This window comes from Epinephelus fuscoguttatus, linkage group LG4 (assembly GCF_011397635.1).
Source record: "Epinephelus fuscoguttatus linkage group LG4, E.fuscoguttatus.final_Chr_v1".
Taxonomy (NCBI): domain Eukaryota; kingdom Metazoa; phylum Chordata; class Actinopteri; order Perciformes; family Serranidae; genus Epinephelus; species Epinephelus fuscoguttatus.
In genome coordinates this window covers 28,262,007-28,288,357 of record NC_064755.1, presented here as the reverse complement: position 1 = coordinate 28,288,357, position 26,351 = coordinate 28,262,007, and the positions used below count along the sequence as shown (strand labels likewise).

The 26,351-nt window shown below is 41.2% G+C and overlaps 2 protein-coding genes across 2 annotated transcripts; both read right to left on the bottom strand.

The window, feature by feature from the left end:
* Positions 1–234: 234 nt before the first annotated feature.
* LOC125887311 (P2Y purinoceptor 6-like) lies at positions 235–1,603 on the bottom strand. The gene is made up of 2 exons (XM_049574011.1): positions 1,543–1,603; positions 235–1,296 (listed from the first exon to the last, which is right to left on the bottom strand). The coding sequence occupies exons 1-2, from the start codon at positions 1,564–1,566 to the stop codon at positions 235–237; spliced, it is 1,086 nt and encodes a 361-aa protein (XP_049429968.1). The 5' UTR covers positions 1,567–1,603.
* Positions 1,604–1,769: 166 nt separating this feature from the next.
* Positions 1,770–26,351, bottom strand: ano5a (anoctamin 5a). The gene is made up of 23 exons (XM_049573188.1): positions 26,257–26,351; positions 25,659–25,997; positions 22,321–22,388; positions 21,526–21,663; positions 21,186–21,227; positions 17,634–17,741; positions 15,342–15,410; positions 14,765–15,049; positions 14,335–14,454; positions 14,055–14,170; positions 13,824–13,958; positions 13,599–13,704; positions 12,667–12,727; positions 12,255–12,406; positions 11,809–11,889; positions 9,852–10,080; positions 9,522–9,694; positions 9,312–9,409; positions 7,737–7,867; positions 7,258–7,463; positions 6,960–7,159; positions 4,091–4,196; positions 1,770–3,873 (listed from the first exon to the last, which is right to left on the bottom strand). The coding sequence occupies exons 2-23, from the start codon at positions 25,726–25,728 to the stop codon at positions 3,646–3,648; spliced, it is 2,922 nt and encodes a 973-aa protein (XP_049429145.1). The 5' UTR covers positions 25,729–25,997; positions 26,257–26,351; the 3' UTR covers positions 1,770–3,645.

Here is a 26,351-nt window from a genome sequence, read left to right as displayed (position 1 = left end):
GTGTAGCCAGACTGTAAAGTACAGTATGCAGTCAACCACGCAGAGGCAGTGTTGTGTAAGAGACCAAACCTCAGCTGATGGGAGATAAAGGAGACTGGAAACCAACATACAGTCATGTACAGTGTATTTATCTTATTCCACCAATCAAATAAAATTAAACAAATGACATTAAAATCGTTTCTATACAGTTTTATGAATATTAGACACAGCAGTATTGATGTACATCTCTACAGCTCATTGGGGTCCAGGTACAGGCAGTGCGCACACAGGTGCGACAGTAGACAGGCCCTGCCGCCTCTTCACCGTCATCCGGGTCCTCTTAGATATGACTGAGGCCAGCCGAGTGCCAGGACACAGGAAAAACATGGCAGCAAAAGTGCCGTGAAACTCCCTCCTGAACTGGCGGCCCATGAAACAGCTGAACATTGGGTTGATGCAGGTGATGAGGCTGCACAGGCACATCTCCAGGGAGAAGGCCAGGTCTGCGTGCCGCCAGGAGGCGGGGCTGTCAGGGTACACCACCCGCATCACGATGGCAGCGTTGCGGCTCATGTGGTAGGGCAGGTAGAACAAGGCGAAGAAAACTAGGGCTGCGCACAGCACCCGCCGGAGCCGCCGCTGCTGGTTGTGCGGGTCGGCGCGGCGCGGCCGGAGGCGCAGCTCTCTGACGCTGCGCAGGCCGCAGTAGCAGATGGAGAACAGCGGGAAGAGGAAGCCGATGGCGGAGCAGACGAGGGAAAAAGGGAGGCTCTCACCGGTCTCACTCAGCAGTATATACAGGGTACAGACGGTGCGGTTGCTCCCGGGGCAGGTCTGGATTAGAGTCATACCGGCAACAGGTATGCTGAGGAGCAGGGTGCCCACCCAGACCACCACACACAGCAAGCAGGTCTGCCTCCGGCCCAGCAGCACCAGGGAGCGCAGCGGGTGCACGATGGCCAGGTATCTGTCCACACTGATACAGGTGACGAAGAAGATGCTGAGGTAGAAGTAGTTATGGTAGAACATCCTCACGCCCATGCAGAGCGGCAGCCCCAGCTTCCAGTACAGATCGTCCAGGTGGTAGTTGATGAGGTAAGGCAGGGCCAGCAGCCACGAGGTGTCAGCCAGGGTCAGGTTGAAGAGGAACACCGTGCTGCGGGTCCAGCGCCGCAAGCGGTGGAAGAAAACCCAGAGGGAGAGCAGGTTGAGGGGAAGCCCGAGGATCAGCACTGCCAGGAAGAAGGACGGCATCACGTAGAGCTGGACCACCGGTAGAGCTCCTGTGTTCAGGTCACAGAAGGCTGCCTCTGGAAGCTGGATGGTCATGACCACAGAGGTTCAGCTTGGAGTTCACAAAATAGCTTCTATCCTCGCTGTCTTCATCTAAAGCTTCATCTAATCAATACTTACGCTTCAGTAGACAACTTTAAAGATGTGGACAGGATATCTGCCCTCACAGAAAACACTATTAACTCATAACAGGCACAATCTCTCTCTTGAAAATCTCGTTTAACCTGCTAGATAAAATACTTAAAACTACAATAAATCTGTCCAGCCTACCTGATGAACCTGAGTGTTGTCCATGTCTTTGTTGCAGTGGCTTCGCAGTGTGCCAAGTGAAACAACCATGCCAACATATTTTGGTGTAAAACACACCCACCAGTGTGAACAAACACTGAATAGTTATCAGTGTGCTCTCGGGCCATCTGTTAGGTGAACAGCAACTTTTGTGCCCTCAGCAGAGGAGCCGATGGGCTACAGTATTTAAGATAGATCCAAACAACCACTCAAGTTGAACTGGTACTTTATTTTGGACATTTGTCTTTGTTTGGATACAGGACAATTACAAAAATGACGAATGAAAACATGGAACTTTAAGCATACAGTAAACAGGTTGACCTCTTTTTTCAAAGCATGTTAACAGTATAAAACAAAATATTACTAGAGCTTAACAAGAAGAAAACATAAAAAGAGATATACAAGGAAATAAAAATAGAAAACACAAAGTATTAGATGGTTAAAGGCATCAACAGGCAATAGTTTAGCTTAGCGCAGGGCATGAAAAAGGCAAACTGGATCAGTCCGACATTGCTCTTGGCTACGTGGTCACATCTACATGCATCTCAAACAAACAGATTTAGTTGCCTGAGTTTGCAGCACAGCCAGCCTGCTATTTTGCATACAATTTAAATACTTCAACAACAGATACGTCTCACATATTTCTATATACGCAGTCGAATAAACATTTAATGTCCTTCATATAATTTTTAAACAAAAAGCTACATCTTTCTCTTTGTGTTATTTAAGTTTGATATTCAACTTCAGACTCCTTCTCATCTACAGTACAACTCTTGTTCCATTTAAATGAACAAAGTTTATCACACGTCGCTGCTTCAAAACACTGATTATGAATACGTAGTGTCACAACAATCACTGACATGTTTACGTCTCGGTAGTCACGTTTCATTAAGTGCTTTGTGCAAAACAAAAAAAAACTAAGAATGTGTATCTTTCCTTCTCTACGCAGACACAGCTGAGGAAAACAGGAGCGCGAGAACTGGGCGATGGCTGACGTGCTTTGTGTAATGGAGCAAACATAGTTCAGTAGGTAGGGGCAGGCTTTCATTAGCGCCGACATGTTGGTAAACAGAGGCACATTAAAAAGGGATCTCTTCACTCTCTCTGGGCTTTTTCGCTTCTCATCTCCAGGAACAGGACTGTCAACAGTCAACATGCACCAGCTGCTGCTGCTCAACAACTGGCCTTTGCAGGACAAAATCTGCCCTTACTCACAGTAATAACAGCTGCACAGATATGTCTTCAAAAAGCTACTTCACGTGTCCGATTCTGGCCTGAAGAAAGTGTTTGGCTGTTGTTAGATTAAAAGTAAAATGTTACCAGCCGATTAACTGACAGTGGAGTGAAAACAATTATTTGGTACTGTTGTGTTGCGTCTGTGCTGTGACCTCAATGCAAATAAACAATGCTCACATTTGTTGCAGTAACTGTAAAAATAAAAAGTTGATTATTAACATACAGTATGATACTGGAGCCCTTCATACAGCTGCATATAAGGGAAACACTCATAATAATCAAGCTCCCAGTTTCTGAATGATACCAGCTGTTATTCTAGTGGCAGAAAGAACCAACGATAAGTGTGTGATATATTAAGGCATCCAGTCTTTGGTTACTTGTAGTGGCACTTAAATAAATAGTCTTATATTCAAACAAGAGGAAGTTGTCTGGTTTAGACACAGTGTATAAGATATTCTCTTTCTTTCTTTCTTTGCAGCAAATGTTGATTATCATCAGCACTTTGTTTACAACATAGAGAACTAAGAGCCGTATATATTAGACAGAGGTTTAAATACACGTTTCAGCATGCACAGAAACTTGGTCTTTCACCTGTGTGCATTTCAACTATCAGCAGATTAGTGGAAGAAGGATGGCTGTGAATTGAGGAAACCTCTAGCTCTTTAAATTCTGTGTGTGTGTGTGTGTGTGTGTGTGTGTGTGTGTGTGTGTGTGTGTGTGTGTGTGTGTACTGCACAATCAACAGGCACTAAAGCAAAGTGGTGGTCAGTATCATAATACACAAGCAGGGAAATCTATATCACCATGTCCTCCCATCATGCCCAGCTGATTGACCAGCAGCTCGCTGGGCTAGAGACACTCTGACAGCACCTCGTGTTTGATAGAGGGATAGATCATGGCCGTGCAGGTACAGTCGTTGTGGCCGTTTTGGCTGAGTTGCATTTTCAGCTTCTCCACTTCGTAGTTATGGAGATACTCCTGGACCAGGTAGCGCTCTCTCTTAATTCGGGCCTGCACGTCTGAAGGAACGTCGGGGATCATCCAGGCCACAAAGAATTTGACCGAGAACACAACATGCTGTGGAAGAAGAAGGCGCACCAGGTTAGTTTCACCTCAAGACAGTGTCAGCAAGAGCTGCAGATAAAGAAAAACTGTATGGGTTTGTATTATATCTGAAAAATATGTGTGTGTGGGAGAACGGGGGTTACTATTAATGTAACAATCATTTACTGTCCAAAGTAAGAATGTGATGTGGTCATTAAGTGTTGGTGGAAGCACTGCGGCCTGGTTTTACCTCCATGATGATGATGAAAGCCAGCTTGGCAGCCAGAATATGCCAGAACTGCATGGTGTGGGAGTATTTCTTGTCATGGCCAGGAGGGTAGCGGTAATCACGATACCTACAAAAGAGGAACATTTTTAAAGGCTTTGATTCAAGATAGTTTAATGTCATTCTTCAGTCCATTGAGTGAAGGCAAATTAAGTAATAATTACTCCAGTGTTAGCTATAAAAATGTATTAAAATTGTGAAAAGGCAGTGGTGGAATGTAACTATGTACATTTACTCAAGTCCTGTACTTAAATACAATTTGGAGGTACTTTTACTTTACTCGAGTATCTTATTTTTTTGCTACTTTTACTTACACTCCACTACACTTTGGAAGGCAGTACTGAACTTTTTATTTCACTTCATTTATTTCTCAACATTAGTTACTAGTTACTTTGCAGATTCAAATTATCAATACAAACATAATCAACAAATGAATTTTGATGTATTATGTGGATAAAGATAAAACTTACCCAGTAGCATATATCATAAAAAAATCAGCTCACTTTTACCAGCTGCAAAATTAAAGTGATGTTCACATTAAATCATCAATAATTCTAATTCATAATACAGTAGCTGATATAATAATCTGAAATGGGTCATTCTGCATAATGAGTACTTTCAATTTTTGTTCTTTGAGTATATTTTGATGCTAATATTTTAATACTTGTAGTTAAGTGAGATTCTATACTCGGGATGTGTACTTATAGCACAGTATTTTGTTACTGTTGTATTTCTACCTTTACTGAGTAAAAGATCTGAATAATTCCTCCACCACTGTGAAGTAGTAAACACAATTTTAACCACACAACATTTAAACTGTTGTGGAGTTAAACACTGATTTGAGTAAAGTGGCTGTGACACAAGTTCATCTGAGTTGTATTTATGAGGCTTTACTAAATTAAAATTCTGAGCTAAAATAGAAAAATCTCTATCTTGCAAAAATGTGTCCAGAAGGCACTGGACTATTCTTACCATCATGACCTGACATATCGTGTATCAGTGGTGAAAAGTAATAAACCACATTTACTCAAATACTGTGCTTAAAAGGTTTAACACCACATACATTTGGAATTTTACATATGTTATGTTCATGGCCAAGGAAAGATAAATAAATATTTGTGAGCATGAACTGCTCTCACAAAGAGAAGTGAATTTCAAACTTAGGATGTCCTGGGGCATAAATTCTGGAGCTGCTCCATAGTCAGTGAATGGGAGACTGACCTTGAGGACCCACAGAATGTTTGTTTTCTTTTTTATACCCAAATGATCTTCATCATATTGTAGTGTTCTCAATTCTGAAACAGAAAATCATATACTCATATACTCAGAACATTCCCCTGGGTGCTCTCAGTGTCATCTATAACATCTTTCACCATTCATTGTCTATGGATCAGCTCCAGACTTTATACCCTAAGACATCACAAATTTGAGTTTAACACTTCAGTTTTTGTTCATTTTTACTAACATTTTGGACTATCTTAGACCAAAGGAATAACGTATGAATGTTGAAAATGAGCATAGTTCAGTACAACCTTGAGGTACTTGCATTTTACCTGAGAATTTTATGTTACTTCAGGGTCTGTACACATGCCGCGTCTTTAACTGCCTGTAAAACGCGAGGTCAGATGCTGGGTGCTACTCTTGTGCTGAGTCAGTGCCAACTTACAAGAGCGCAGAGGCAGTTTGTGCCTGACGTTGCTAAGCGACCACAACCAGCACCACATCATAGCCTACTTACCAGAAATCCTGAGTGCAGAGCTGATTTTCTTCCAGACACTGTTTCTTAAGTGTGTTTTAGGCCTAAAATATTGTCCATGCGACAGATGTAGTAAAGCTCTAGGTAGACCTGCACTAAAATGATCAACTTCTCCATACTTCCCACAGACTGATATTTACTGAAGAAGGGAAAGGTATCTGCTGGCTGTGATTGGTTGTTCCTTGTCATATAACATGCGGTGCAAGCTGCTGTGTTCCAAAAGTTGAACTCTGTTTATATCAGGGTGAAGCCTTCACACCCTGAAAATCAGGTACTTTGGAACACTTGTTTGTTACAACAGTGTTGGTCTCACTTTTGAGTGCGCCTTCTGTGCCTCTACTTTGAAAACAATGAATTTGGAGGGTGCAAAAACTACAGCATGTGTACGGTCCCTTATACTTCAGCTCCACCACATTTCAGAGGGAAGTGTTGTGCTTTTTACTCTGGTACTACATTTATTCAACAGCTTAATTTATCAGTTACTTTGATTTTACATACAAAACACATAATCAGTTTATATAAAATGATACATTATAATGGATTAAAGAACCTACACACCGACATAGGTGTTTTCAATATTGTGTCTCATTAGAACTGAGTTTTAGAGTTTTGCAAAACTGAGATTTACATGCAATCACCAAAGTCTGTGTACTAATAAGAGTGATACAATTTTAAACTATGTGGACCATGGGTGTACAGATTGTGTTTGAACTACTCAACCCAAATTAATAAAACAGTTTGAATTAGCTTCACTCATCCCACTGCATTTAAGTGTTGCTTACAGTTTAAAGCACCCATGATAATAATTAAGCTAATGTTACATATTTAACATGTTATTTATATTTAAAAATGAATACTGATATGCTGGTAATAATTCTGTACTTTTTATCTAGTAGACTTTTGACTGGAGGACTTGGTTGAAACAGATTGTTTTTACATGATGGTATTTCTGCTCTAACTTAAGTAAAGAATCTGTGTACTTCCTCCAACACAGTCATATATTAAGATAGAAGTGCAAACATGCCCTACATCTACAATCTGTCTCTCTCATACACAGAGTCTTACAGTCACACATACCTGCAGGTAGTGATGGAGTTGTTGAACCAGGATGGACTCTCCCCCTCATCAGGCATGCTGGCTAGTGGGATCTCAGAGATATTAAACACTGACAGGCTGTTGTTTATGTAGCCTTTCATAGTCATCTCACCGTCTGGCTTGTAGGCATACATGTACACCAGCCGAGGCATCATGTCAGAGGTGAAGGCCACAATAAACGCCTGAAGAGCAGGGAGAGAAATGAGGAAAACTAGAGATAAAACTGGGAGGATAAGGAGCGGACACAAAGCACACAGATGGAGTCCAGTCCAGCACTCACATTTGTGACCACAGAGAGTACGGCTATCCCATTGAGGATCTCATGCCAGGCCCCGATGCTGTGGGCCTTTGCTGCCACAGGACGTCTGAACTGTGTGGTGAGCTTCCAGGCATCCACTCTAACCTCGATGATGTTGTTGATTAGTGCCAGCAGGGGTGCCAGGGGGAAGGAGGCGACGAACAGAGTGATGAAACCAAACTGGATCACTGGGACACAGAGAGGAGAGAGGTTAATGACAGACGGTAGGATGGAAACAGCACCATCTGCAGACTCTAAGGGGACACTGCATCTTTCTAATCTGCCTACACATCTATCCTCAACTATGCTGCAGAATTTTAACAGGAAGTTTGTCTTGGGTTTGCTCTAGGCCTTATCTGAATGAAAATGAAATTCTCTAAAATGGTCTTGATTGGGTGGACAGCAGCCAGGCTCTAAATCTTTGTTTCGTGTAATGGTTTGACTATGTACTGAATGTTTACCCATTTCCAGGTACTCGTAGAAGAGGCCCAGCTGTCCAAAGCCCTGCAAGTCGTGGTCCTGCTCCCAGCGGCTGTACAGACTCTCTGGGTGGTTTCGTGCCTTCCTGCTGCCCCACCAGTTCATCAGCCACCTGAAGGACACAAGGGGGCAATAAAGAGCCATGTAGAAACACAATTCATCCTCCGATAGCCTCATTGGAGGCTGTACTGAATTCTAAACAATAGCTGTAGAGAGCTTCAAAACAAAGAACCTTTACATCTGAACTTTTAAGCCTCAAGTTTCTGAAGTCTGAAGTTTAAGCGCTCTAGCCTTGTTGACTGGGAACTGATTGTGCAGAAATACATAATTTGATAGCAGACATTTTGACTGTCATAGCAGCAAAAGCTCAAGTGTTACTAGTAACAATAATGATGGCTCTGTTCTGTTTAAGTGTCCCAGTAAGCTATGACAGGGTGACAAATGACTATGTTTACATGCAGACTAATATTCCATGTTATTCTGAATATGAAAATATTCCTGAATTTAATACAGGTCATGTAAAAAGCATGCTCTATTTTGATATTCCAAATTAGGCCTTATTCTGAAGGTAGCATTTTCAGATTAAGACATGGGATATGTCGGCATTATTCACATTTGAAGAGCATAATTTAGACATGAATATATTAGGGTTTGCGTCTCAGTTGAGGTTTGTACTGCAGTTTGCGACACAAGGCCTCCTGCCTGTTTACGGTCAGGTCTAAGCGACAAACCGACTAGCCAACAGTTTACAAGGCTGGTGTAAAAATGCATGCTCAAAGGAAAAAAATAAATAAATCTTTCGGAATCTTTTCGGAAGGAGAAACACACATTAAATTAACACATTATGAAAGAGTGGCATATTAACAGGATTCTGGATTTTCAATAAGGCACTGAAGGAATAAAAGAGGGAGGCTGTGTTCACACAAGTCTGCCACCATTTTTGATGTGATAAAAGACATGTTGCGGCTGCATGTAAACAGGAATATTAGCAGAATATATATTTTCATAAGACACGTAAATAGCCTGGTAGGAATATTGCTTTTTCGGAATAAGGGCAAAAACCAAAACATTCTGTGTATGTAAACGTAGTCAATGAGTAGTGAGCCAACATGCACAAGACCAGCAGCCAGAAACTGAGGCAGCTAAATCGAATTAGCCATAATTAATTGTACTATTTATGCTCCTGCTTTTCTTTCTGTTGCATTTTAAATGTCTTTCTGTCTTTCTTTGAATGTCTAAATCTCATTGATTTGGTGTCTGAATAATGCCATAATACGTAATAACTTTGAGTGTTTTTCTGAATTATCTTGCAGGAATTGACAATTAAAAAAAACAAAACCTTACTTTAGCAGAGATTACTAAACATTTATACTATATCCGGAAAAAGATCAATGACATCATAGTACAAAACAAGGCCCCAGCCCAGGCTGATATATCTATGAGTCATGTGATGTAGCTGCAAAGCCTGTAAAGAGTGTGTCTATTTAATCTCACTGTATCTTCTCTGTATGCAGATGAATTGTGCTTTGAGTGGTCGGTTCAGTTTGAGTACTCACGGGACCAGAGCCTCCTGGATGTTGCCCCACACTTGTTTACCAGTCATCACAATCACCAGCTGGGTGGTCAACTCAATCAAACAGCCACCAGGGTCACACTGAATGTAAATAGGTTGAGATCAAGGAGAGGTGGGAAGGAAAAACACTAACTCAAATACAGACTCAGTACTTATCTTAAAGAATGTAATGTAGTGTAGTTATATCTAGTACCTCTTCATTCCTCAGACTGCTGCCAAACATATAAACATATTTTCCAGGATAGCCGACAAACTTGCCCTTAAAGAAAGCCACATAGAAGCAGGAGGAGTAGTAGTTGACAAACTGGAAGAGGAACATCTTCACCGTCAGTTTGTTCTCATACTCCATGTGGGTCTTGGGGATTTCTGCCACGTAGTGAAAGATAATAAAATATATTTAAATGACATAATCCAAAAAAGGAACATATTTGCACACTCATGGATCAATACAAAATGTAAAATGGACATATAAAGCCACAGAAGTTTAATAATCTGGAATTCGCTCTCTCACTCTGACCCTCACCCATGTCAGTGATCCAAACAGCCACTTTCTCATACATGAGGTTGAGGATCATGATGATGACAAAGTTGATGCAGGAGGCAGTGACAGAGGTGGCCAGCTGTGGCGTGATGTAGGGGCCGACCACCTGCAGATGGGAGGTGGGGTTGTCCTTCATGATGCTGGCGAAGGCTGCGTATACCGCCAGGCGGTACGCTATCACCCCAATGATGCAGGCAATGATCAATGAGATCTTCAGGACAGAGACAACAGAGACAACATGAAAGACAAATGCATGGCACAAGACAAAAGTACAGTGAGCGTGTTTACATGGAAGTGAATGACCCAAAGAAACTGGGATACTGTTGCTTGTATATAATTTATACTAGTTATTGAGGGCCACTGAATACCTGCACAGGCGCAGCTTCAGCCAAGTGATATAACAGAAAAAAAAAAGGCAGGACCGACAGCCTCTCATTTCTGGAGCAATGAAGAAACAGTCTTTTGTCTTTCAGTAATAAAAGAGGCTGAATGTCTTCAACCACTGCTCCCGGCTTACAGACACAGTGACAGGCTGGCACCAGTGTGGACGACAGTTTTATAAGAGTAGTGTCGCTGCTTTCAGGAATGATGGGAAGTGAGTAACTATGTAGTGCGTCTGTGTGCAGTTGAGAAAAAAAGAAAAGAGACTGCTGCTCAGAGCAGACAGCTGTTTCCGATCAGAGCAGAGAAGAAATTAGCAATGTAGTGTTCAAGTGTTAGCCTAGTAAATGTACTGTACAGCGTGGTGTTTAATATTTCATGTCGCTCTCATCTCCTATTGTTGATTTGTTTTTGTAAACATCGCAGTGCCTGTGCAAATGGACTGCAGTAATTAGCAACCGAGTTACTGGTAGTGTTCATGTATGTATAAATAACCTGATTTTTCTGTCCTCATGTAAATACAGTATCCTGAATTTGATCATAACCGCGATGAGTCTCATAAATGGGTTATTCATGTCCATGTAACCACACTCAATGAGAACACAACACCAATCCTGATGCAAGTGCAAAAACCAAAACACATAGACACATGTATAAAGCATGGTGAATTATTGCCAACAAAGATGTTAGGAGTAACTGTTATGCTTGAAGTGTGCACACATGCCACCTTTAACAGAAATATACCTTAATCCTTACATTAGCTCTTTCACATGTTGCATATTTTTAAAAACAACAGTTCACAGCAGTTATTAAATCTGGGACGTTATGTTTAAAGCTGCAACTCTTTGGTCTTAAATGGGTCACATTTCTGAGAATTGTCCGTATTTTTAGGATTTAGTGCCACGAATAAACAAGTATTCTGACTTGGTCTCAGCTCCAAAATATTTAAGAAAGCTCACTCTCTTAAAAGTTTTAAACATACTGGCCCTGGTGACAAGATATTAGTGATTATGGTGGACAGTTTGATAGGAAAGACAAAAAGACACAAGGTGGAGGAACAGGTGGAGGATGATAGCCATTTAGATTCATCAAGTGTACCAAAAATTCAAATGCTCACCCATAACAGGACGGTGGCTCCAGACAGACATGAGCGTGCACACTTGCTTGTTATAGGTAAGTATGGCTCCATTTCCTACATCATGAGCAAGCAAAGCATGAACACAGGAGTCAGTCACCCTTTGTTATATCCTGAAAAGACAGCTCTAAAAGGCCAGGTTCCTTTAATTATCACTGGCCTCAGATGCAAGGCAGAGGGAGGTCGCCCAATCACAGCTCTATGTGCGTAGGTGTTCCAGGTCGAGTCCAATTCTTTCATCTAGTGGTCTCCTAGTGAAGCCAGCCTTTCAAGATACTGATCTACCAGACAAACAGTAATGCGGTACAGAGAGAAACTCATGCCTCTGAGTCTTTCCAGAAATGTCTATTATCCACACAAACTGCACCACACCAAAACCTCTTTCCAACCAATGTGGCATTCCATGTTAAGTGCCACCCTTACCCAGAGTAACACGGTGGCCCAGCAGAACAACAACTTCCCCATTATATCTGAAGGAGTCCTGTCAAGAACCCACTCCATTTCCTAAAAACGGGGGATGTGGTCAAGGTAAATTACAGCACCCTGGTTCTGTTAATATCACACATCTGTGTCTGTCACTATCACTAACTACGTATTCTAGATTCCCTGAAAACACAGTTGGTCAATTTTACTCAGTAATATTCTTAATCAAAGAACCTCCATTCAAACCTGTTATTAGTCCAGGAACTGGCCTAATGAATGACTGCAACCAACTCAGTATTATCCAGTAATACAACAGATAATGTAGTCTGTCCGATCCTACCATACAGTATGTGTCTGGCAAAGCCTCATGGAAGCTACACAGACTTGAAGCAGTATATTGGAACAGTATTATACAGCATATTAGTATTTCATGAGCACACAAACACCTGAGTGATGCGGTTCAGCTTGCGGTTGGTGCACTTGGTCTCGTACTCTGGCCGAAGCTGCAGTTGCTGTTGCTCTTCCTCAAAGTCGACCAGATCCCACTCGTATTCAAGACGAGCCTGCCGCCTCTTCCAGAACTCCAGAAACAGCGTCACTGCAGAGCACACGACCCATGAATTTATTTTTTCAGTGCTCTGACCCCCACAGTTCACCACAATTCAGCAGAAGTATCAGATTTCAGCACCTCACTGAACAAAAGCAAGTGAAATATATTTTTCTGATTTGGGTGAATAGGTTGTTTGAATACAGAGTGAGTAACAATGAATTTAAATGACATAACAGCTCATCAGCTCCCACTAGGTGGTGCACTGTGTTAGAAAATACAAAAGGCAGAAAGCAGACATTTTTACTCACCCCAAATCCCCATAAATATGGCAAAAAACACTGTTGCCACGTTGTCAAACAGGTGTGATTGCTGAAAAAAGAACATATTTGAGAAATAAAGTGAGACAATGAAAAATGAACACCCTTTCCATAGATTGTTTGCAATCACGCAATCTGGAAATCCATCTGTAAAAAAAAAAAAAATTCTTCCAGAATCTGTCTTGAGAGATTAGCAATCATGTGACTATTATGATGCTTGAAATTCAGATGGTGGGCAGGAAGTGAAGTGTTGGATGTGATCCATACAAAATGAAAAAAATTGATTTCTCCCACAACTTGACCAGTTTGCCCAGTGTGGACATGATTGTTGTTACAAATTACCCCGTCCTCCAGAGGTCCTAATGTTACTAACGTTACATGGTGGAAGTCTACAAGAATTTAGTAGACTATAACTGTTTTGTGTGCAGTTGGGTCCATAAAGTTTTGGCCAGGTGGGTAAATGTGCTTCAGTATAACTGTCTTTCATATTTCAACTCTGCACATGGTGCACCGCTGTCAGGTGCAGTTCTGTTTTCTATACACGACGTCAACTGTTTCCCTGGTAAATGCCATTAAAATCTGGGTCGTGGCTAAAAACACAGAGAAAATGTCACAGCACGTTGTAATTGCATCCAACTCGAGGTGTGTTTAACACAATGCTTTAACGTTAGTGTCTCACATTGGTTGACTTCACTCCTCCAGAATGACAGCTGCTGTTTCTCAGTGACCACTGTTTTTTGCTTCTCCCCTTTACATCCTACTATTTTCATCTCTTAAAGTGGCCCTTGTTTTTTCCCAATTTTCTGGATTCTAACAGCTGTAAACAGCACAAACTGTAGGCATTTGTGCAGTGTTAGTAGTCTTTGCCTTCAGTTGCCTGCCCTCCATCTCCATCCATCATTCACAAAGCCCGGATGTCTCACCCATGAGGAGTTGCACGTTGAGTTGAGTTTCCAGTAGCCACATTTCTTGTCACACAGTGGGCACATGACGATATTGCCTCCAATATCCGGACTACATATTTCTTTACTGAAGAGAAGCAAGAGTAATTTATTAACAACAGGAACAATGACATTAGTGATAAAACAATACCTGATATTATAGTGACATTCAACAAAACGGGCTAGTATTCTTGATTTAAAAATCACCTCCACTCATTGTCATCGTAGGTGAGGAATCCGTAGATAAAACAAATTGTTCCAACTATTGCAGCAAACAACAGCATCTCAGTGTAGAAGCCCAGCCAGGCAAAATAAATACCTATCTTCTCTCCATAATACTTCCTGTTAAAGGGAAAAACAACATTTTTTAATTAAATTCTTTTAGTTCATGTTAAATAAATACACATCAGGTATGTTAACTTTGTCTTCGAGTCTTGCCTTATAAGATTGAGGGGCTGCTCCTTGAAGAAACAGAAGAATCTGGCCCAGTGTTTGTAGAGACTGTATCTCTCACTTTCGCAGTTTGCATCCCTTGATCTTGTCCAGTATCTACACTGCATGCACACAGAAGATACAGTCACATTCATAGCGTTACTGCAAAATTATTAATCCATGCGATGCAACATGCAACGCTGCCTTAAACACGATGAGTGCACATTCCATTATAGGCTTTTCCAATGAGAAAAAAAGTGCAAAAAGTTCACCAAGAGAAACTCACATCGTGCAGGGGGAAGGCAGCAGTGTAGGTGCCATTGTTGAGTAACCTCTTGATCCCTTTTTTGTCTTTATCTCCACATTCATCCCTGTTGTACGAGCAGCGAGACAGGATGTAGTAGACCTGGGCAGAAGGAGAAATGGAATGATGTAGTTTCACTGGATAAAAACAGAATGATGAAGTTGCTTCTGTATCACAAGAGTTTAAGATAATGGACATTCAATTCCTCACAATAGACATAACCTACTAAATCTGAAGGTTAGTCATTTAATAAGCCTTTTTAAAAATGTAACATGAGAAGGCCTTCACACAGAACTACAGTATACTGCAGCATTTAATATAGCAAATTCAGATTTGATCTAAATTTTGATGAAATGTTTTAATTTGATGGTCACAAACAAGATAAAAAAAGTCACAGTCAAAGCATCCTTACTATCCTGTTGCGAGTAGAAGGCGGGAAAAATGTGTCCTTGTCGTCGATCAGGAAGAAGTCAGACTTGCTCTTGTCGAAGGAAGCTGTGAAATAGTCTGGCTCAGGGTGCATGATGTGCTCCGGCAGACGAAAGGGGGTGGACAGCCAGTTCATGGGCATCTCACTGTTCTCTGGGATGTCGTTGGCCTTGAATGGCACCTTGATCTTCAGCACATCTGCGTAGGTGGCCAACACTTCCCATGGAGCGTGGATCTTCACAAAATAAGTCTTTCCATCCTCTGACTCCTGATGATAGTGGCAGTGAGACAGGTATCACAGATAATGAGTGTGGGGCTACTGATGCATGAACAAAAGAACATTATTCAGTGTTAAAAGGAGATCCATGTGTTTCATGTAAAAGACCCACAGACACTTCTGTACAGGTTTATTGTTTTACCATTGTTTTATCTTTGTAAAAACAAGAAAAAAACAAAATCAACACAACACAGATATGTAATATGATATACACACTCATACTGTATACACTTAATTTCCCTTTACATTAGACATAACCAAATCAATAAGTGGACACTCTTACCGATTTATCTTCTGTCTCCAGCTCCAGGCCGACATTCACTAGATTGGCTTCGTACACCTTCCTCCTCTCCTTTAGAAAAAAACAAAGCATATATACATATTAGCTTTATAAAAGTTTAACTTCTATACTGCCATTGTACAACAGTTAAATCTACTGTACAAAAAATTTAAGTACACACAAACTTTGTGAGGAAAAAATTATCCACAAAAGCTTGAAAGAAAAGCGCATAAATACTGGGAAAACTACACATAAAAAAGGTGAGTAGCAAATATTTAAGACTGTTAAGTGTAGAGTCACAGTAATGCAGCAGGTGTAAAAACATTCACACAACTACTATTTTAACCAGTGTGGCAGGGTACGAAATAAACACCAAGTGCCAAATGCGAACAGATTCTCCATTTTGCACATAAATCTTGAAAGGCTATCTTCCACAGTGGCTGGTAAATGTTTGTACCAAATGAGTAAATAACTACGCTGACAGTTTCTCCTGCATTTTTCCAGCTACTCCACTAAACTATGACTTGCTGCTGGTCAGGACTCTGTCAGGAGCAGGAGGCCAGACTTCACGGACCGTGCAAAGAAGAGGGGGATTGCGGTCAAGCATGAGGAGCCTGATGAGGAGGTTTAAGTTCATTGACTGGAAAAGCATCAGACAGATTAACAAACACTCAAGCACATTTAAAAGCAAATACTTTAATAGAATTTTGAGATCAAGGCTTGTTGAGTTGTATTCAGGCTTTAAATGATAAACTGTTCATCAATATAATTCAATGATTTTGCTTCAAATTTTGCTCTGGCCTCTTCTTTGAATTTGTATTCAATAAAATATCTTCTTATTGAACATGACAATTATATTATCATGTGACACAAAAAGGCAATGATGTTGGCCAGTACAAAATATGTTTGGCCAGTGGATTTTTTCATCTACCAGTCCCCTTGACCAGTGAGTCAAAAAGCAAATTTCAGACACTACAGTGTGAATAAAGCAGGTCCCAGCCTTGTGGCCAATTTTTTCAAGTGGTCACTCCCAGTATTGCAGCAAAAAAAAAATCTCTGTGGCCCCAAACAGCATTTACCCATAGACCACCAATATAAAAGAGACGTCTGTAAAGCTGTTGACAGGACACCTTGAACTGCAAACAAGGTCAATCATGACCCTTTGTACTACTATGAATTGAACTATGAGAAAAACATCTTAAAAATCTGTGATGTCACCACAATGTAAAGTCTATAAGCTGAGTAAGAACTTGCGGGCGGGGCCAGTGGGAGTAACACTACTGTGCATATTCAGTGAGCCGTATACCTCGGAAGTAAACCCAAAAGTTTTTTGCCGTATGCTCCTGGCAAGCAACTCCATCGGAACAAATAGGCATTATCTTGAGATCCAGTATTTAGGTGTTATTATACATCCATGGGATAAAGCCCTGTCAGTTAGCTCAGTACGTTCAATAGCAGCCCTCACTAAATCCAACATGTAACATTCCCACATAGCACTTGGAATTAGGTTTATTGTTTTCAGAAATAAGCACATAGGAAAGTATTGTCTATATCAAAAACTGACAGCCCAAAAAAAATGCTCCTTGTTAGAGCTGAAATTTACGGTCGCATTTTACAACACATGTGGATAAAACACAGGAAGTAGCCTCCTGTTTGCCCTTCCTCATACAGTGGAAAAAATTAGTGATTTCCTGACCAGGCCAGAGGTCTGAGTGTTGACTCACGGATGAGGCTGTGGGTAAAAAGTGAGTCGGCTGTGACAAACTGCCTCATACCCAAGTGGTAACACAGACATGTGAAGACTAACAGCTCAGTATCAAACACTGGTCTTCCAGCACTCCACAGTTGATAAAGAGACGAGCTTGAAAAACAAATCTGGCCAGCAACAGTATGGAAATGTACTTCAAGGTTGATTTACTTAAGAAAAAGGGCCTGAAAGCCTGAGTGACCTTCTTAGAAAATTCCTTGAGAGGATTACAGAACAAGCTGAGCTGAAGAGTTTATCTAACTTTATCAGTGTTGTGGCATTTAGGGTATGCTGGTGACACTCACTGTGAACTCCAAGGATATCCTGTGAGAATCCATTCTTATTGTTTAAATAAAGAAGTGGAAATAACACCAGCTGCTCTTTTGTGTTATATTTTAGGATTTCAATATATTTAGTTCTGTGAATATAACATTAATGACGAAAAACATTCATCAAGAACATCAGTTAATACAAACACACACAGCACTTGCAGTTAGTGACTTTGGGAAATATACTGAACATACAGTACCTATAAAGTTGTTTCTTACCTGTTTTCTTTCACCATCTTTATCGTCAACATAGGACAGGACAAAGTCAATCCTGCGCAATCCATCACGGAAGAACACAGAGTCTTTACTGTGTTGTTGTTTGTCAATCTATAACGAGATAAAACAAAGGTCACAACATTTAGAAACACATATACATGGGTACAGAATCAGATCAGCACGCCTTTAGATGCACTCAGCACAGCAGAAAAGACAGTCAAACTATGTCAGTGGCAGCAAAAACCCAAAGAACAAGGCTTCAACACCACATCACACTTGACTGCTTGTCTAAAACAACAAAAATACTGATTGGGATATTTTCACTCCAAACACAAACATCATGCTACTGTAAATGGAGGGCATCTTCTAAGGCTAAGATGTTTCATATGCTTGTGTCCACTTATAGGATTTACCAAAGATGAGAACATGCTTTTGAAGGGATCTTTGTCGCATCACAGACTTAAATCCTGAAAGATATCCATGATATAAATGCTTTAATTTCAGGCATCTGTCAACTCATTTCACACAACCTTCAGGGTACATAATATAGCAGAGGATATGTGAAGAGGACTACAAATTCATTAACACCATTCTCTACACAACAGGAACATCCAACAGCTAAATCAGGCTTAACACTCCAACATTATTGGAGTTTATATGGTTTTCTGCAAATTTTGTAAATCCATATTGTCTGAAAACATCCACATTGGTGGCTAAGGAAATTCCAAACATGTGCTTGCCAGCAAAATGCTAGCCCTTCAGTGTCTGTCTCCTGAGCAGCCACAGGGCTGCATTTAAATGAACTACACAGGAATGCTTTAAGGGAGGAAAGGAAGACATGACTGCTCGCTGCTAGTGCCGCTTCAGCTGTTCAGAAAGCTAAAAATAACCATGTACCAGTTACTTCTGTCATCACTACAGTAGCTTCCTACACTGGACTGCAGACAATTCAGAGAACTCATTAACATGTAGCACCACAAAAACTACAACATAGCACTGCTCTCTGTAGTTCCCACAAAGCCGGCCCTCTCCGTAAGCACAGCACTGTGGGGGTAGGGAGGAAAGGAAGAGCACTTTACCTCCATGGTACACTCCCTTTATGGTTATGATGCATCAGCAGAAAGGCCGGCTGCCTGGTTGAGCAAAATTGACTTTCTCCAGGGAGCACAGTCCAGCCCTGAATTCACTGCTTCTCTCACTCTCACTACACTGATCTCCCCAGCCAGAGGGGCTCCATCCAGCCCACTCACCTCCCTGGACGAGCCCTCACTTGCTCAGACATCCAGAGAAGAAAGAGGGAGCGAGACAGCAGGAGGGATACGTAGAGAGGACTCCTAGAGATGACATCAGCATGGGGAGACATAGCGGCTGCCAGCTAGCTAGCTAATGTAATAAGAACACAGCATCAGGGGAGGTGGTATCACTGTACTGCACAACACTGACCATCAGTGTCCCTCAGACATGTTGTCTAATATTTCAGATAACCAGTGAATTATCAGCTGAAAAGACGACTGACCACATGAAGAAATCTGCACGGATAAGAGTGAGCTACAGAAAACCAAAACTGATGACTGGTGCATAATCCCCTCAGTCTGACTTGACTGTTTGAAGCTAATCAATAAACAAATCTGGACAGGTTACCACAATGGCGAACAAAGTGCAGATGGGACACTATCTATGTATATTGCCTCAGGCATATAGTGATATACTGTAAGTAAGCCAGCTGTTTTTAGCTCTACAGCTGGACCTACCTCCTTGGTTCCTACTGTACTAACTGTGTCTACACTTTTTTACGGTTTTCTCATCTCAAATTATGCATACGTTCTAACCATTCGTCTGCATTACCTCCCAGACTAGGTTGGACCATGTTGACCATGGCAGGGTGGTTGCTTTCTTTAACCGGGACGTCGCTGGAAAAGCTCTCTAATTTGCTGTAATTACAGATCAGCCATATGGAATCAGTGCATCTGCTGGGAGCTGTTTCTGCTTAGTGAAGCTGGTAGAGGCCACAGAGCTCTATACATTTACCAGCTTAGCCCTAACTACCGGGTGTTTGAACATGCGTATGTCTTTCATCTTAATTAAGGAGGGTAAATGTAGAACATAGAGTTAGATAAATAGGCTACTAGTTTAAGGGAGGAGTTTCTTTTTAAATATTATTTTCAAAGCATTTCGTTTTTTTTGTGGGCCAAAAGGGTTTTGAACAGAACTTCTAGGAAACTGGTTATCTCTTTTAAATACACTACAGCTGCTAAACTGTGTCATAATGAATAATCATCTCTCCACCCTAGGCCTCTCACATCTAGGATCATCTTCTACACTTTAACATCATGTTAAGTCTTAAATGCAATCTGATATTAGGGCCAGAAAAACCCTGTGGCAAGGGTGCAATTCTCTTCTCCCCTGCTGCCCCATATTATTTGAACAATATCAAGGATTGTTTTTCCAAAGAACATAGTTCTGTAGTTGTTAGTAAATGGATGCCTCTGGATTATAGCTTTATTTCATTGTTGCAATCTTCAGGCTTGTTTTAAGCACAGAGAAAATTGTGTTTTTCTTCAGAGCTAAAAATGGAAAAATGAATACTCTGATTCCCAGATCTGCAGAAAGAACTGTGTCTAGTTCAGCCTCTGAAAAAGTTCACAGTGATAACCCTGCTGGAAGGCTGCACAGCTGAAACTGCAGGACTGTAGGAGGAGAACCATACACTCAGCTTTTATCTCCCTTCCTCATTATAGAGGCAAGTCATAGATGTAGTGCAGCTGCCTCCCCTCTAAAACGGCTTGATGTGATCTTCAACTTGGCTAAATCGTAGCCTTTAGTTGGAGGGAGCCATTAAGCGTATTGCAGGGTTATTTTCCTTTAAGATTAGCCACCATTAACAAGCAATGATTAGCAATAATTCCACTTTCCATTAAAATGGGTTACACAATAATAAAGACCACGTTTTAGAGGTTTCGAAAGTAGAAGCCTACAGTACATTACTGTATATGGTTAGCCACAGCAAAGTTCAGCCCTGTCATAAGCAAAGGGCAGGGTCATGATTACAGTATTGACTGTATACCTTTAAAGTATATGAACACACATAAATGCAGACACACAAAAACAGCGAGGCAAATGACAAATATGATGTACAGTGCATGTGCAAGTCTGCATGTGTGAGTGCAAGTGTGCACTTTCTAATTATGCTGTAACACCACCAGGCTGTTGATTTCTCTTCAGTGAAGCGGACGATAATCGCAGGTGAGCAAAGCAAAGTGAAAAGACCTTTTCCATTTTTAATTAACTCATACGATGCATCAACACATAGCTCATGCCAGCATATTTCCATTACTCCCTGCAGAAAAAAAAACATGCTCTCCAGAAGAAAACATCAGCTCTCTACCAGGAAGAGTATATTGATATCAACTCTGTTGTCCAAGCCTCACTGAACATCTAATGCTGGTGGAGAAACTCAATACTGAACAGACATTTCTCAAGAAGGAAATAAAGGCTGGCAGACAGACATATGCATAAAGTTGCATCACATCACAAGCCTGTTTTACCATGCCATACCCTGGAACGAAACTTCAGGAAAAGTGCCCTCTTTCTCGCCAGCTGTGGAGGAACCGAGTGGATAGTGAGGGAAGGCCTAACAACATGACAGATTAAAGAACATACAGCTAAAACTGTAGCAGCACCCCTACAGAGGGGATCAAAATGTCACTCCACACTTACAGATTATGTCAAGAAACACTTCACAGCACTCTGAAAACCACTAAATGTTATAAGTCAGGCAAAGTCAGAGTCAGGTCTTGCTCAGTTACAGGCTTGAGTTTGAAGATGATGTGAGATGACACAAACACGCAGACACTGACACTGCAGCATGCATCTGTGTCCTCGACTGGCGTCTTACCCCAGTTAAAGCATTAATTCGCTCAAAGGTCTGATCCTCAAACTTTGGACTGTCGCTGTGGTCAGAGGCGGCCAAGGAGGCCAGGCTGGTGTTGAGAGACTCACAGGTCTCGACACACACATCAGGCCTTAAAGGAGACTTTAAGTACAGTGTGAGAGTAGGGAGAGAATAGACAGGAGTATAAGGGTTATCTCTGACTCCCTCGTGGCATTTACAGGTTGTAAACTATTAAGATTGTATTGGAAACATGTATGTAATCTCAAAACTGAGTCTATGAGTTTTGTCCTCCATTAAAACCCACAAGATTAACTCTTCAACCACATATTGGCTGTTGATGACTGGTGGTGGTATTTACAATAAGAAAATCAGTGTGACTGATGGGGAAATCTCAGTAAAGCATTTTACTTGTGCACACATTTCCTGCCACCACGCTTAGAGGTGGTAAGCTGGGGGTGAAGATATAATAGTGTCAAAAAGAAATCTTTCATGTATCGGTCTTGGAAAGCTAAATATTAACAAAAAGGAGGGGTACATCTTCATATATTTAAATAGCTGGTACAAATTCAAATAATTCAAGTATTTACAATCTATTCCGAAGCATTTGAAATGTATGTACGTATGATGTATGTATGATGTGTATGTATGATGACATGGGATGTCAAGAAATTACTATCTGGAATCTGTATGTAAAGAAACTCTCTCAGACTGTCCACAATCAAGGCAAAAGAAGTTCCTTTACAGAAACATCTGTATAAATGTGCTGTGTAAGCATGTGGTGGCGAGTTTGGTGTTTACCTCTGACTGTCCCTGCTGGAAAGATCCTGTGCTGGACGAGGGGTGTTGGTTGTAGCCATTGATATCGTCTGCAAAACAATAACCATTGCAAAAATAACGATTAGTGAATCTCAGGCAGGCAGGTTGGTGGCAGTAAAGTTAAGATTCAGGCATATGAACAGCTGCCTCAGTTAGGAGAGGCGCACTGACAGGCGGCCAATGTTGTGGTCTATATTTGTACAGCATTTTGTGGCAGCGCTCCCACAGGCCAGACAGCATGACTTAACTGGATCACTGGGAGAGAATACAACCAGCCATGTTGCTGGGCTGTGACTCTACCACTACAGGAGGGACGGCAGGATATGAGACCAAGAAGTTTGGTAAACCCCCTCAATGTGATTGAAAATGAAAGCTGCATGCGTTATGACACATGGGTTTAACCATGCTGAAGTGCTGCTTTCACCTGCTATTTATTGTCTCTCAAATGCAATTACAGCCTCCAATTCACTGTGATAAAGAGATTTACATAAACAAATAGCAGGGCAGATGGAAAAGCAGGGAAAACATGAAGCGCTGCTGGCACTAGTACCATCAAAAAAATGAAGCAAAAGGTTTCAGCCTCTTTGTCTGTGTTTAAATAGAAATGCAACCATCCTAATTGATGGTCTCTCTGGGGTTATATTCAGTCTGGACTCAACACAGAAAATGTGCTTACACTGACCTGAAACAAGCTTTCGAACCTTGTAATATGTAAACCTTCTCTGTCTCGATGTTATTACACTCCAAGTCAGCAAAGTATAAGTTAGTGGTTCAAAACTAAAATAAATTACATTTTCCATCTTCCAACTGGAAGCCAGCAGCTTTCCCCGCTGGTGACTTTTGCTTTTTTACTTTGTTGGACTAAATCACTGTTCTTCACTTTTTTCACTTCTCTTAAATTACAAGGCTCTAGATAGTGGTTCACAGTAACAATGCAACAACTAAAATAAATGTAATTGGTAGTTATTTGTTATCTAGACTATGAAAATCAAGCTTGCTGTTAACATTTGCATACACCCCATGCTTATTTTTTTACCAATGTCTATTGAGTTAAGGCAGGATGTGGAAATATAGGGGCTGCAATTCACCAGCAGTGAAGAATCCTTAACAATCAGTTGAGGCCATACAGTACAAACTGCAGCAGATTTAAAGCTATAACACATAGCTGCTCTTTTATGACAGACTTTTATGGTGTTTTTAACAACTTCATATCCAACTTCTTGTTTCATCTTCCTTAAAAACAGTTATTATATTGACTGACTACACTGCTGTCATTTATTCCAAAATATATTTCTATCACAACACATGAGAATGCCTCTCAAACAGCTGAACATATTTTTGCACAGTAGGACGCAGTATTAGAGCACTCAGTGTTCACCACTCAGCTAAGCCAACAGTCTTCTCCCACCTAGCTAAGAAGCCTCCACAGTTAAGGCTTTGTTTAAGACAGAGCAGCTGATCACAGTGGAAATGCCACAAGGCTGCTTCTGTCTCTTTATTTTATTACCACAGCAACCCAACAGACTACAGATTCCAGTCCTTGTATACATCAATTATTTACACAAGGAAAGTTATCTGCAACTCAGCTGTACTGATAATAAAGGGGAAATCCTGCTGAATCCTAAAACAGCGAAGCAAAGCTGTAACTGTAATTTCAGCAGCCCCACTTTTAACTTTGTTATTTGTATATAAACACAGTGGGTGGATTTATCTGGCTTCCTGTGACAAGAAACCTTTGGTTGCCTTTCACATTTAGTGTTTTTTAAGTTTCAGGTGCACATATACACATGCTTTAACAGGCCTGATCACATGTCAAGACAATGCTAGTTAAATGTAATCCATATTTACAGTAAGGATAAACACTGGCTCCAAAACAAGTGACAGTCCAAGTTAGTCTGAACCAACATGGTCAAACCACAATCATGAATAGTCTGGAAACATGCACCTACAGTACGGTCAATGTGGTTTGAATCTGTATTTAAATACAATGCACAAAGGGTTTGTAAGCAAACTGTGAGACCTTCCGCCATCCCTGTGTTTTGACTTGTGTGTTTGTGCAGTTGGATTTTCCTTGAAACGACCCTGTACGACTCAGCTTATATGACTCTTGGTGTGTTGTCTGGAAAAACTAGCAGTCTGGGGATATGTACCAGTAACAGGAAGACTTTTTGAGTGCATATTTACAACCTGGAAATTCATTTTTGCAGCCCCTGCATCCTACAGTTGGAATGTTGTACATATATTCAGTTCTGATGGTTCGTGGAAGTTATAAAGAGGCTGCTTTCCATCAGCAGTGGCAATCGCAGAATCTGTTTACCTCTATATTAAAACAGTCAAGATCTGGAGTACTACAGTGATTTAACGTCGGGGAGCTGCGAGTGTGATTTGTGGTATACGCTGCTTGCGTTGTCATCTCAGCACACCATAAATACACAACACCTATCCAACTGTAACTATAGTTCATGATCCTGCTGTAATCTGCTATAATACCAGTATGATTCTCTGTATGCTGCAGATGAAACACAACAGGGTTACCTTGACTCATACAGATAAGGGTCCTGGAGGGCATCCAGGGTGAATCATCAGCCATTCACTGACACCATAAATGGCTAAAAAACACAATCCACTGAGCGTTGCTTAAAATTCACATTTAGCCAGGAGCAGAGCAGGGTTTGGGGTTTGTGCTGGTGGATGAAGTGGCGCCTGTAAGTGACAAAGTGTTTCCAGTAAGCAGGCCAGCTGTCAGAGGCTGGCTGGCTATAAGTCACTGCTGCTCCAATAGAAAGTACAGAGACGAAGGGAAAATGTGCAGGGAGGGTACATTTTAAAATAGTTCAGCAAATGTTACTCAGATTATTATCAAAATATCCTGTGTATAGGTGAAGATGGTAAAGGTTGTTATTAGTGGCACAATGACTTGCAAGTTGTCCAGGAAGGCCATGTCAACATACACCAGTCAGTGACATGAATCTAATTTTAAATGTGCTGTTCACCTTTGTTGTTAACTGAGGAATGCTATGGTAATGTTATGTTGTTATATGTAAGGTTTCAGTTCCTGTAAGCTATTTGTACACTATGTTTATATAGAGTAATGTTTCAAAGATTGGAGTTTTAGTGTTTCACATGTTTAGTAGTCCTCGAAAAGTTTAACCTATTTTTAAAGGCTTCACAGACTGGGGAACACCAGCCTCAGTTTAGTCCTAATTGATTTCCCAGTAGGAAGGTTTCTCAGCACTAATGAAGCACAACACATTAACTTCATAGCAACATTTTGAGTGTATGCAGCTTGAAGGCAGACTGGCTGGCGTTTAGCTACTCACCATTGAAAGAGTCTGTCGGGCTCATCTCAATCAAACTGTCCCCTCCCGCTTTCCCCGTTATTCGGTGCATGTTGAGTCTCTAGTGTACCCAAGACGTGATTATCGGTCCTCATGTACGCCGAGATATCCCCAGCCAGACGGTTTCTGTCCTGCCTTCCCACGCTTGAACTCCGTCCCGTCCTCCTTCACAGTCGTCCTCTTCAGAGACGCCTCTGCTAGTCCACCAGGCTGTTCGCCAGGCTGCCCTGCTTCACCCTCTGACCGCCGACTGCTGCATCACCTCAGCATGGAGGGAGGGTACAGGAGGGGAGTGGCTCCACACACCACAAGCCAATGAGCCTGGGGGTGAACAAATACTGTAATTACACAAAGGTCGACATTCTAGGTATGTAAAACTAAACGAACACAAATGGATAGTCTCAATTTAAAACATTAACCTACTAAACAGAAGCTAAATTATACAGAAGCTAACGTTAGCTAACGGACAAGTTGAAGGCTCTCCTCTATGAACTTCATTAGTCTTCAAAACAACTAGGAGTCTATGTTTACACTTCAGTGGCCTATGTTTACCTTGACAGTTAGGAAAGGAAACAAATACCTCGTCTGGGCTTGAAAAGTCGTATTTTTTTTTAAGCCAGTTTAACCCCGAAGTTCATTTTTACTGAAAGAGAGCCGTCCTTAAAAGGGTTGTTG